Source organism: Enhydra lutris, unplaced genomic scaffold (assembly GCF_002288905.1).
Source record: "Enhydra lutris kenyoni isolate GAN:26980312 unplaced genomic scaffold, ASM228890v2 scaffoldscaffold40, whole genome shotgun sequence".
NCBI classification, from domain to species: Eukaryota; Metazoa; Chordata; class Mammalia; order Carnivora; family Mustelidae; genus Enhydra; species Enhydra lutris.
In genome coordinates, this window is record NW_019154124.1 from 7,173,854 (window position 1) to 7,186,228 (window position 12,375).

The 12,375-nt window shown below is 45.8% G+C and overlaps 1 protein-coding gene across 1 annotated transcript in view; it reads right to left on the reverse strand.

The window, feature by feature from the left end:
• Nucleotides 1-1,614: 1,614 nt before the first annotated feature.
• The window catches only part of LOC111155266 (membrane associated guanylate kinase, WW and PDZ domain containing 2), a 1,380,110-nt gene continuing 1,369,349 nt past the window's right edge, over nt 1,615-12,375 (reverse strand). The window contains 2 exon segments of the mRNA XM_022515392.1: nt 1,615-1,788; nt 1,791-2,284. Of these exon segments, the coding sequence (XP_022371100.1) occupies nt 1,615-1,788; nt 1,791-2,284 (668 nt within the window).

Consider the following 12,375-nt stretch of genomic DNA (forward strand, 5'->3'; position numbering starts at 1 on the left):
TTTACAGAGATGGAAAGTCAGCGGAGGGAAGCTATTATGTGTGACCTTGGGTGATGGACCTGATCTCCTGTTCTACTTATTTGACTACAAGTTCAGGGAGGTGAGGCTTATTTGCATTTGAACTCCTGTAAGGGCCAGTATCTGGGAAGGATGAAGGCTCATTCATTCAGGACAAATTAAAAAAGAAACTGCCCTCAGAAACAGTTTGCCTTTTAATATGTGTAGCTACAAATAAGTACCAATGGATAATTAACTGAAGGTAACATTTTACAAAGGAATATTAAAAGGGCAGGGAAGAAAGGCAAGCCTTAGTATTCTGCCAGGGGATCAACCATAGATCAATGAAGATAAACAGAAACATCTAGAAGCTGCTAAGGAAATTTAAAAACGGCAAAGACTACAAAGACAAAAAAGCAAACCAAATGAAAATAAAAGGAGAAAGAATAAGGTAAGAATAAAGTAGAAAAGAATGCTAAAAGGCTCACGTTCTTTTATGAAAATAAATTGGCCATTGTATGATTTTTGAATATTAGGGATCCATTATAATCTGAGAAATACAGGAGAAACACTTTGCCTCTGCTCTATCAAAGTGAAAATGAAATACTGGAAAGGGGGTTTTAAAAAAGACAATAAAATAAGTGAAATAGAACACTGCTGTCAAAGAAGCTACTATCTTTGCTAGCCTGAGACAATAGGAAAGCCTCTTCATAAAGAAACTGCAGCCTTGCCAATCTTGATTAAACAAATTGTGGTCCTTCAATTATAAAATGCATATTTTAGATGAAAACCAATTAAGATCTATGAGCTAAACTGCAAAATTCTGACTTATGGCAATCTGTTCCCTAAGATACAATTTTTTTAAACCTTTTTTTTCTACCACTGAAAATGTACAGAAATATGATTTGATCACAGAAATGGCAGTAAAAATGGCATCACACCAATGAATTCACTAGATTTCTAACTCGTCCTGCGGTATGCAGGGAACGTTGCTGCTAATACCGTGATGGATGCCACGGGTGAGCCATGGAAACATGTCATGGGCGAACAGTTCCGAATGTTTCAAAGAAACCTTTTAACCCCTGTCTAGATATGTCGAGAACAATTTATTTACAACTCTTTAGATCAATTAAAAGATATAATCTTGTCTCAGTTTCAGCTTGCTCCGTGCAGTTTGATTTTTAAGGCGATATTCCAGTTTGTGATTGCTCTTAACTTGTCCAGTTTCTTGGTATTAGAGTTTGGATAGCATCCAAATCCTTCATGCAGTGGGGGTAAAATTTTTTTTTCTCTTTCTTTTTAATTTTTTTTTCTTTTAAACTAAAGCTACACTGCACTGTCTCTCTGTGATGTTCTTCACGTTATTTTGGTTCTTCCATAGCTGCCAAAGCCCCCACAATGGAACCGAGGGCTTTAGGATCAGTTTAGGTCTGCGCGTGGACGCCGTGCCGCCCATGCTCGCTGGACACGTGGGACTTCACATCGATGCTCCCAGGCCTTGGTGCCTCGTGGATCTATGCGTGTGACAGTGAAAATAAATTAAAACGCCGTGAGACGGAACCTAAGAAGAACGGCCTGCAGGCGTCGAGGCGGGGCGGCGGGCTGCTGCCGCGCGGCTCATCTGCCCGCAGCCGAGGCGCCCGGCTTGAGGACGCCCGGCAGCTTGTCGGAGCCGGGCACTTTCCAAGGCCCGGGCGCCACGGCGGCCTTGCGCGTGGGGGCGCCCCCCGGGGGCCGCGCGCCCTGCCGGGGCCCCGCGCGCGCGCCCGCCCTGCCCTCCGCCTCCCGCGCGCGGGCGCTCCGGCGCCACCGCCACGGCCCGGGCCCGCGAACGCGGGCGCAGCCCCGGGGCCTTCGCGCCGGCCGAGCTCGGGGCCCGCCGAAGTGCGGGGCCCCTCCTTCCCGCCGGCCCGCGCCGCGTCCGCCGCGTCCGCCGCCGCGGGCCCGGGCGCCCTGGCCTCCGAGGAGGACCTGCCGGTCTCCCGCCCCTGGCCGCCGGGCGCGTCCTCGAGCCTCGGCCGAGCGGCCCTGTGCGGGCTCGCCGAGCGCTCCCTCTGCTCCCCGAGGCGCTGCTTCTTCTGGCCGCCGGTTGAAAGCTCCTTTGGTTTCCTAACGTCGTGTTCCCTTTTGATATCCCAAGTTGGGTCTGGGCCTATCTGGTGGGAAGGGTCGGAGGGTGGGGCTGGATGTGATGGAGAGAATGGAGAGAGGACGTCCTCGAGGGAGACGCCTACTTCCGGCAGACCTGGGGAGGCGGCAGCGGGTGAACTCCAGGAGTTGGGTTCGTCTGTGGGACAGGAAGCACAGGCGTTAGGAGCCGCGCCGCGCAGCCCTTGCACGCTCCCGCGACCCCTCGCTACCGTAGGGACGAGAGCAGGCGGCCAGGGGCGACTGCTTTCAAGGTCCCGAGCCATCGCCACTCCCACCCTCACTGCCAACAGGGCAGCCCGTCCCCCCGTGGGGGCGGTGCTGTGTCCCACCCGCCCAGACTTATTTACCCCACCTCCTTCCCTCGCTGATGAATCAGGATGGGCATTGCTAAGGCGGGGCCTAATCTATCCCTTCGCCTTGGCCCTTACTAACTCCCTGGGGTGTCTTCAGATCTGACAGCCCAGTGTGGTATCTAGCTTTGCAGCACCTGAATCAGTGGTTCTCAAACTCCACGTCGGAGTCACCTGGGGTTGGTTGTGAAAAATACAGATTCCCCGGGGGCGACTTGCAGAGATTTCAGGAGCTTGGGGGGGGGGGGGGGGGGCCAAGAATTCCCCTGCATTTTTACCAGGCACCCCGCTGACTCTGAAGGTAGTCCAAGAACTGAGTTGAGAAACATTGGTCTGAGTCCTCTGGAAGAAGTTGGGACAGTGACTTTCAACCATTAGGTGTCACTCAAAGCATAATCACCACCAGATAGTCTCAGAATTTGGATAAAGTCATCAAAAAACATTTACTCTTGTCTTTTGGAAATCATTGTCCTTAATTCTTTTCGGTAGTTCTGACATGATAGCAGGGCCAGACTAAGATAAATGATTCTTTTTAGGAAGCCTAGTTTCAACATTTATTTGGGGTTTCAAATCTCCCTACTTCGAGAAAGGATTTGAGACAATGTACAACGAAACACAAAAGAGAATGATAAAAATGAGAATTTTTTTTTTAAAGCTAGTCAGAAGCCAAGTAGGAGGACAGACGTGTTAGGAATCTGAGATGAGTTAGTGACTACTATGAGCACTGACGTGACCCTTGAGCTTCTAGCTATTAAATCAAAATTAAAGCAGGAAAACCCAATAAAGTAATCCCTTGATATTTGTAAGAAATATGTCCCAAGACCTTCGGAAATCCTCAAATTTTGAAATAGCTTTCTAGAGTATCAGTTCTCTTCACAGAGCATATGCTCATGAGTAGGAACAAAGAAACCACACTGATGTCTGAATGCTGGGTGGCAGGAGAGGCTCCTCACCAGCTGAGAGACTCAGCCCCACACACCAGCCTCAGTGTCTGTGAATCAGTTCCTGCCACTGTAACATTATATGTCACAATTAGAGGCCCTTATTCAGACTCAATCCGCGAAAGTTTAAAATTTGAGGATGCTTATTTAGTACTTTTGATGCTAATTTATAATGCGATAAGGAGAGGAAGAAGGCAGTGGGGTTGATAGTTCCAAAAATTCTGGGCCACCTGTACAATAGCAAATCAATTATAAAAAGTTCCTCCTTTGATGTGATATTTGATGGGAGTATTTAGGGCTCAGTGTTCTCTTCCTTCTTTTCAGAGCTATATCTATTATCATGTTCACATAGTGAGTAAAAAGTCCTGGAAAAGCATTAGAAGACCTGGAATCCAATCCTGCCTCTGGCATTTACCAAGATGTGATTTTGGATCAACTACTTGATCTCTCTGAGCCTCATTTTCTCCTTTTATAAGGTGAGGATGAAATGTTTACCTTGTAGAGATAAGACACGCACTTTCAAAGGGAAAAGCACTTTGCAATGGGAGGATTATAACGATTTTTTACAAATAGTTGAGTCAGATTTCTCTTCTGAGTCCCACCAGCTGCCCCCACTAACTAGCATACTTGTAGGTGAGGTTTTGAGTACGTGCAGTCAATCGGCCGTTCCCATCTGCTGTGATTCCCAGGTGTGGTTTTGCTCTACCCCAGGTAGCCTTGGCTACTTCAAGGAATATTCGAAAATCCTTAAATGCAAATGTTTTTGTTGAAAATTGGAGTATGTTCTGCTTCTGACTGGGCTAGAATTTGAAAATCGAACTGTTATAGCAAATGACAGACCATGGCAACTCCTTCATGTAGGAAGATGTTGCCTGAAAGAGTTAACAGCGGTCTTCAAAAGGCCTCACTAGAGGGTAGCTGTGCTATGGTAGTCTCTAACTCGGACCATGGTAAGGCTATGTCACATTTTAGTATCTGTTCCCAACATCCCCCCCCGCCCCACCTCTGCCAATTCCATCACGGGTGGCCGAGTCAATTAGCTGGCCTTGAATTACTGTGAGATACGGGGAGGTTGATATTATTCACACCATTTCCTGAAGGAGGAACTGAAGCAGAGAGAGGTTAAGTAGTTTGACCAAGATTACAAAATGGGTCAGCCAAGAGTAAAACATTGGGTTTCTTTACTCTCTTTTACTTACTGAGAAAATTTTCCTATTGGGATGCCTTGCAAATAGGATCAAAGCGTGTGAAATGGACATGCTCAGTGGGTGCTACGGCCCAGCAGGAACCAGACCCCATCATCATGGAACAGAATGGTTAACATCTATTTCCGCACATCTTACTCGTGACAGTAAACTAGGAGGTGAAATCAGTCAAAATACAAAGATCCAGTATACTCTTATTGTAAAACGACTTCTCAAGTATTTGTTTATAGATCATTAAATTCTTAGTGGGACAAACTGAAAGCTAAAATGTCCCAGCCAGTGCCAACTGAGAGTACTAGTCAGAAGTTACAATGAGCCGGATCTATTTTTCTGCACTCTTTCCTTATTTCCCCATCCTGGTGAGCGGCAAAACCATCACCTGGAGTCATTCTCGATTCCTTTCTCTCCCTCACAGATGCGATCTGCCCGCAAGTCTTACTAGTCTTAGCTTCAAGTACATGCGGACTTTGTCAACTGAGGTTTGTCTTCCCTTTCACCACCCAAGGTCAAAACCCTGGGCAGGGCCTAGACAGATGCAACCAGCGTGGGCTGCCCAAGATAATCACAGTGAAAAGAAGGCCATAGTGTGGACATCTTTCCTAGACCCTTGGCAATACTGTTCAAGACAGAGAATTCAAAAAACGAATTTCAATGTTGTTCAGGCAGGAGAAGTTACGTGTAGGATACTGTGAACCCCACGCCTTCTCCCGAGCTCAGAGCTCAGGACAGCTAACCTGGTTACTTTACCCAAAGGATGCGCCTGCCGTGCTGCTGTTTCTCACAGGGGCAGCTCCAATAACCCACTCTTCTCTCTACTCCTGGTCTCGCCTACCTCTAACGATTCTCCACACAACACCCACAACAACCTCTTGGCGACACAAATTAGATCATGCCATTCCTTTGCTTGAAACTTACAGGGGATTCTTACTTCTATTAGATTAAAATCCACGAAAACCGGCATGATCTGGCCTCTGCCAGCCCCCTGAGCATCATCTCTATTTATCTCTATTTATTCTCTGTTCTCCACCCACACTGGTCTCCGTTCAGTTCCTGAATGTACCAAGCGCATTCTCTACTCTGGGAGGTCACTGCTGACTCTTTGGCCAAGAAGGTTCTCTGTCCGGCTCTTCATACGGTGGGTTCTTTTTTTATTCTTTAGGACTCTTAAATATCGCCCCCAATCCAAGGTAGATATTCTGCTGTCCTCAGGAGCATCTTGATTTTATCTCCTCATAGTGCTGATAATTGGTAATTACATATCTGCCCGCTTATTCAGTTGGTCTCAGTTTCAGCTACTAGATCGAAAGCTTCATGAGGGCAGTGGCCACAGTGGTCTTGTTTAGCACAGTGGGAATTCCTGCCCAGCAGAGTGTTTGACACAGTAATAAATGCTCTGGGAATACTGATGAACAGACCAATCTGTTCCACAAACAGAGACGGAAGACTTGAAACCAAATGCCTACTTGAGCGAATACTTCAGAGAAGATCTTCATTTAGAGAATAATCAGCAAAAACAGGTTTGTGTCCATGATTTCTATCAGTTTCCAGAGTGAAGATGGTGGGGAAATGCTAGTGCGAGAGGAAATAAATACACTGGGGGCAGGAGTGCAGAGGGAGGGCCCGAGCAACAGAAAGGGCACTGGGAAGAGGTCTTGGCTTTTATCAGTGGCCCCTGGGGTGGAGAGAGAGAGAGGCTCTGGATGGAAAACAGGCAGTTAAGTTCCCCTGACTTTTCACAGATGTTCTTTTCCTTGTTAATCTTCTCAGCCATGATGATGTAATGACTTTGCTTAAAGAAGCTTCACGTCTGGGGACTCATTAGTCACTGTGCCGGTGAATGTTTGGATGAACCACAGGCAAGATCCTAAATATCTCACACTCTGCTGCGGGGACAAGCAGGTCCCTGTCCTAAGTTAAGACCAGGTTTCTTCCCTTTCTTGTTGTTTCTAGCCAGTATGGATCTGCCCTAGAAAATAGGCTGATTAATACATAATAGATATTAATAGTATATCTGTACAGAAATCACACACACATATATACTATTATGTTTGAGTTGAAAGATGTATGATCTCTTGAATTATCTTGTAGGAACTCAGCAATATTGAAAAATAAAATGTAGTCTTCTATGTAATCTCGCTATGCCTGAGATTAAAAAACAAACCAAAAATCTTCATCTACTGGTGTTTCAATAGCTTGTTTCCTTATGGAATATAACTCAAGCGACAGTAACCAGAGAGGTGACCCACTAGGAATAGACTGCTTATTGTAGTAAGTGAGTATCTGCATTATTGGTTTTTCTAGGTGGCTCTTATCTCCAGCAAAAAATTGTGCAGAGGAAAATATAACTGGAATCAAGGAAGAGTTCACTTTATCTTGTGCTGAAGGGTGAGGGAGACGGTTAGAAGGGAGCCCTGCAGGGGAAGGAGGGCCTGTCTCCCACCCCACACCTCACCTAATAGCCCTGGGGCTTTCAGCTCTGGGCTGTCGGGTCCCCCAAGGCTCTGCACTTCTCTCCTCCTCCTAGTACAGGGCTGGGACACAGAGCCTAAAGGCTGCCTTCTGGATAAGGGTGGCCAGGGAGGTAACAGTGGTATTACCAGTATTGTATGGCGAATAATGGCAACAGCTAACATCCAGTGAGGGGCTTACCAGATGCCAGTCACTTTTCTAATGTATTGACCCAATTGTACATTGTACATTGTACATTTTACAGTAAATTTCTGTAAATCGTACATTTTACAGATGAGGAAACTGAGACACAAAGAGGTTAATTAACTTGTTCCAGGCTCTGTAGCTGGTTGGGGTGGATCAGGGTTGTTGAATGACTTTCTCAGTTGGGTGATGTTCTACAAACTCAGCTCAAACACTGTCACTGGACTACTTTCCTAGCCTCTATTTTTTTTTCTTTAATTTATTTGAGAGAGACAGAGTGAGTGAGAGAGAAAGAGCACAAGCTGTGGGGGGATGCAGAAGGAGAGGGAGAAGCAGACTCCCCATTGAGCAGGGAGCCCAGGGCCCTGGGATCATGACCTGAGCCAAAGGCAGATGATTAACTGACTGAGCCACCCAGTCTCATCTTTGGTTCTGGGTTAGTATCATAGAATCCTCCATCAAAAGCGATTCTGTCAGAGGCCGATCCATCGTTATTCTAAGTGGAGGCTCTGATTGCCATTTGTGTCTGAACCTTGGACACAGAAGGGCAGTCACCACGGTGAGGGTGTTGATTTGTGAACATGCTGGAAACATGAGTGGAATCGGAGGATAAGGAAATTAGATTTCCTAAGGGCAGGAATAAGACTGTGTATTTTAAAAATGTCCGTCTCAGTATCACACTTTGACCCAGACTGATCTAGAAATACTCCTACTAGATATTGGAAACACTGAGTCAGTTCAAGACCTACTTTTACTGCTCAAATGAATGAAATTATTCTGCAAAGAGATTCATGGACGTGGTAAGTGTTCTTCCTTCTCATAAAAACCTTTCTTGTTGCAACCTACAGTTGGCTGGGTTGGAGAATACTGATGTGATTATACTGAATTATATTCTCATCTAATTTAGAATATTACAGAAAAATACAAAAAATGACTAGAGTAGGTCAAAGGACAGTAATGTGAAGTCATTAGGTGTTCAAAAGAAAAATCTTTTAAGGATGGGTCCAAGCCCTAATGAATGGTTCCTTTGGATCTGCTGAAGCATCACTAAAGTGATTGCTTTTTGTAACAAAATACAAAGAAAAATGTGCCTTTAAAAAACTTCTGAACAAATTAATGATTTTCCTTTGCTTTTTGCTCTTTCTCAAGCATTGTTTCCTATCTGGAGGCATTGTTAATGGCATTCAAACATGTATTTGTATCACCTTTGTTACCACAGAGATGTAAACGAGGTGTTACAAACATCAATACCTTTAAAAATTGTGACCGTATTTGCTTATCTATGCTTCATATTTACACTTGTTTTGAGAGTGATCCAAGGTACAGGAGTAAACCTGTGGCAAACTTGACCTCTGGTGCTGAAGGAGCAAATCTCAGGGCTAATGGACCTATTGCTGATGGGGCTACCATTTACGGAGGGCTTCAGCCTTCACAGGAACGTGCCAGGTGAGTCCTATACATGACCCTTTAAACCTCACAGCAGCTCTGAGGCATCTGGTGCTGTTATCCCCACTTCATAGATGGGGAAACTGAGGTTTAGATACATTAGGCAATGTGTCAGGACCACTCAGCTGATACGTGAGAATCAGGACGACTGACTACATAACTCCAGAGCCCAGTCCCAAGCCACTACTCTATTTAGGTGCTTTTTAACTTTTTTCCACATCATGACCCATGTAGAAAAATACATTCTTTAGTCAGTGCCCTGGAGTAAACAGATGGAAATGATCAAGGCCTGAAGAATCAAGCCAACCCCTCTGTATGATGAGGGAGTGAAAGGCTAGCTAAGGATAAGGCAGAAGCTGGCACCCTACACCCCCCTCCCCGGTGACATGTGTGACATTTCTCAGGCACTCCTGGCTGCCCTAACGGTTACCTAATAGAGATCACAGTCCTGCAGGACAGGAGTCTCCCTCAGTTTACAGACGTCCTAGTGATTTACAATCAGCTAACTTCTAGAAGACTCCCAGCTATCTTCATGTTGGTCCCTCAGTAGAGAAAAGACAAAACACAGCTTGGCTTGACCATAACCAGGCCTCCAGTACCCCGAGAGTCTTCTTTACCATATGTCAGCCCTTCTGAACACCCCCTTTTTCCACACCACCCCAGCTCCTGAGTATATAATCAGCCAGTCCTCGGGGTCATGGGGCAGCAGCTCTTCCTGCCCAGGGCTCCTGTCCCTGTGCTTTAAAATAATGTTTTTGCACCAGAGACATCTTAAGAATTCTTACTTGGTCGTCAGCTCTGGACCTCACTTTTTTCTAAAATGTCAGCATTTGATGCCTGAACGTGGGGCTATGAGCCTTTACATCTAGACTCTGAGCTTCGGTGCAAAATTGGTGAGTACTTTCTCTCCTCTTCCTTTACTCTCATTCTGGGGGCCCGTCAAGGAGTGCGGTCTTACTGAACACTTTCATGTCGATTGCTCAGGGTGTAATCCTCTAGCCCAGGGCTACTCCATGGTGAGGAGAAAAGTCTGCCTTTTGGCTGGAAGTTAGTACCCTGGCTGGAATGGTAATAAGACCCAGAAATTTGATGCCCTCTCTTTATTCCTGTTCTTTTACAAAGCTGTCTGTCTTGGGCATGGGACAGCCACCTAAGTCATCAGGACAGATGCCAATCTTAAGACTCCCATGTGAGGTTTCCTCCTGATTGATCTAATGTGATCCCTCCACATCCCTGGTCTAGCCACTTCTGGGGGTGGGACCTTCCCTGGGAGCCGGCAGAAATCGGTACCTGGTTAAATTAAAACCCGGGAAATGTTTCCTAGGGAAGTTGGCTGTAAAGGGCCATGTGTGTTGGAATGTCGTTTAGACCATGATGGATTTTAGTCTTTACTGTTTCTTGTCAGTGTCCTCTACTAAGCACTTAGAGCTACAAAATTGGGTTAATTTCCCCTTACAAAACTTTTCCATGGGTTAAAAATGGCAGGGCAATAACACAACTTCTAGAGTACAGGATGGCACAGTATCTTAGTCCATTCACCAGGCACCCATCAGCAGCCTAGGATGCAATGGGGAAGGGGAGGGATGCCGGCGCCCCTCCTACGGCCCTTTAAGGGCAGGAATGCCTTCACGGGAAGGCGGGATTGTAATCAATAGCAATGTTTTGAGGGACGCCTCCTGCTGCTTTTGACACACCGGAATTCTGATATCCTGCATGGGAGGCACAGGGAAGTCGGGGTGATTTGGAAATGGACTTTCTTTACTTTTCTGGAAGCATGGCTTCAGTAGGCTTCTTTGGTTCCCAAGGACTACTACCTTGCAGTGCCTTTTAACCCACTGGAAACAATTTGGATTGCAACAGTCAGGAAAAGACTGAGCAGCTGTACCACTGCATGGCCTCAGTGGGATCTGTCAGTTAGCTCTCCTCTGCAGGAAACAGGGCAAATGGACCTAGGATACGTGCATTGCTCATACCTAGGCCTTCACTGCTCTACACCAGGACCCTGACCTAAGGGCCTCTTGCAGAATGCATTTCCTGAGTATGTATGTCTGGCTAGTAACCCCCTTCTGACGTACTGGATGATAATTATCTACATAGGCCTCCTCCTGGTAAACCCAGGTTGCTGGAGGATACACAGGCCATCCCTAGCAAAGGGAACTCTGACTTTATCTCTCTCTGTTCCTCCTAATAGATGTGGGGGCTTCCCCGTCACTCATTTCCCGGGTTAATGATTATAACTGGAGCCAACTGGGGTTAGTCTCCCTCGGACGGGGACTTGAAGGAATATTCCCAAGCAGCTGCCGAAACTCCCTTTGTTTTGGGGGAAATTCCCTGTCTGGCCCAATGTGAGCTGCCTGACCCTTCCTCCCTTGTTGGCAGGAAAACATGGCGTCTGCTCCTCTGTTGGAGCTGATGAGCTCTGCCTTCCAGCAGCACTTTGTCTCTTCTGTCTCCCCCTTCTGTTTCTGCACCACCTTGGGTGTGGCCTGCATACCGTCCACAGTGCCTCCTGCACTGCGGCTCCTTCTCTCTTCACTGTCAAGGAGCAAGAAGAGCACCCCTTGGACCTAACACCTCCCACTCCAGATTTCCCCACCAGTGTCTCAGGTGAAAACTGAAAATGGGGTGGGTCCACGTGGAACATAAATCATTATTTGAACTAAGTTAAGTTTGTTGGTTTAATTAAGATAGACATGACTTTAAAGTTATCAGCACTGTGGGGCGCCTGGGTGACTCAGTGGGTTAAGCCTCTGCCTTGAGCTCAGGTCATGATCCCAGGTTCCTGGGATCGAGCCCCACACTGGGCTCTCTGCTCACCGGGGAGCCTGCTTCCCCCTTTCTCTCTCTGCCTGCCTCTCTGCCTACTTATGATATCTGCATCAAATAAGTAAATAAAATGTTTAAAAAAGAAAAGTTATCAGCACTGAATGTGAAACATTTATTCTATTCAAGGTTTTCTGAAGGTCAAATTCATGTTACCTCTCTTGCAATTTGTTAGCAAAAAGATAGCTAAAATGTTTTATTGTCTCAAAGTTTTCATGGGTCATTGTTAAGATAGCTTTCAAAGACATTGGTAACCCAAAACTTTAAAGTTTTGCTTGGATGATAAATGGAATTAAATTCACGGGACATCTAGGTCTTTTCCACATAGGATAAAGTGCTAAGTCATTAACTACTGGACATAAGTTTGTGCTTCTGACCTCTTATTGCAAAGAAACTAAAGATATTTAAATCTGTTGATAAACATGCCTCGTGCTTAACTGATTCACAAATTTGCCATCTAAAGAATTCTGGTGTAACAGTTCATGATCAGTTACTCCTTAGTTTGCACTGGAGATTAAGGTTTTTAATGAGTGCAAAATTCTAAATGACTGATGGGAATGCATTTTTGTTGAAGGTAAAAGGGGGTAGTTTTGTCCTAAATGAGACTGGTTGTTTGGAGAGAAAGGGCTTGGGACAAAACCTGAATGCAAAGAAAAGTTGTAGAAGGCTAATGAATGAATTCGTCACTTGATATTTTAGTTACTGAAGTGTTGTTACGTGTCACAGAAATAACCTCATTTCCTTGCCAGCTATATTGTAAACTCTCACCTCCTCAGCTCTTTAACTATGTCCATTCTGAGTTTTTGTCAT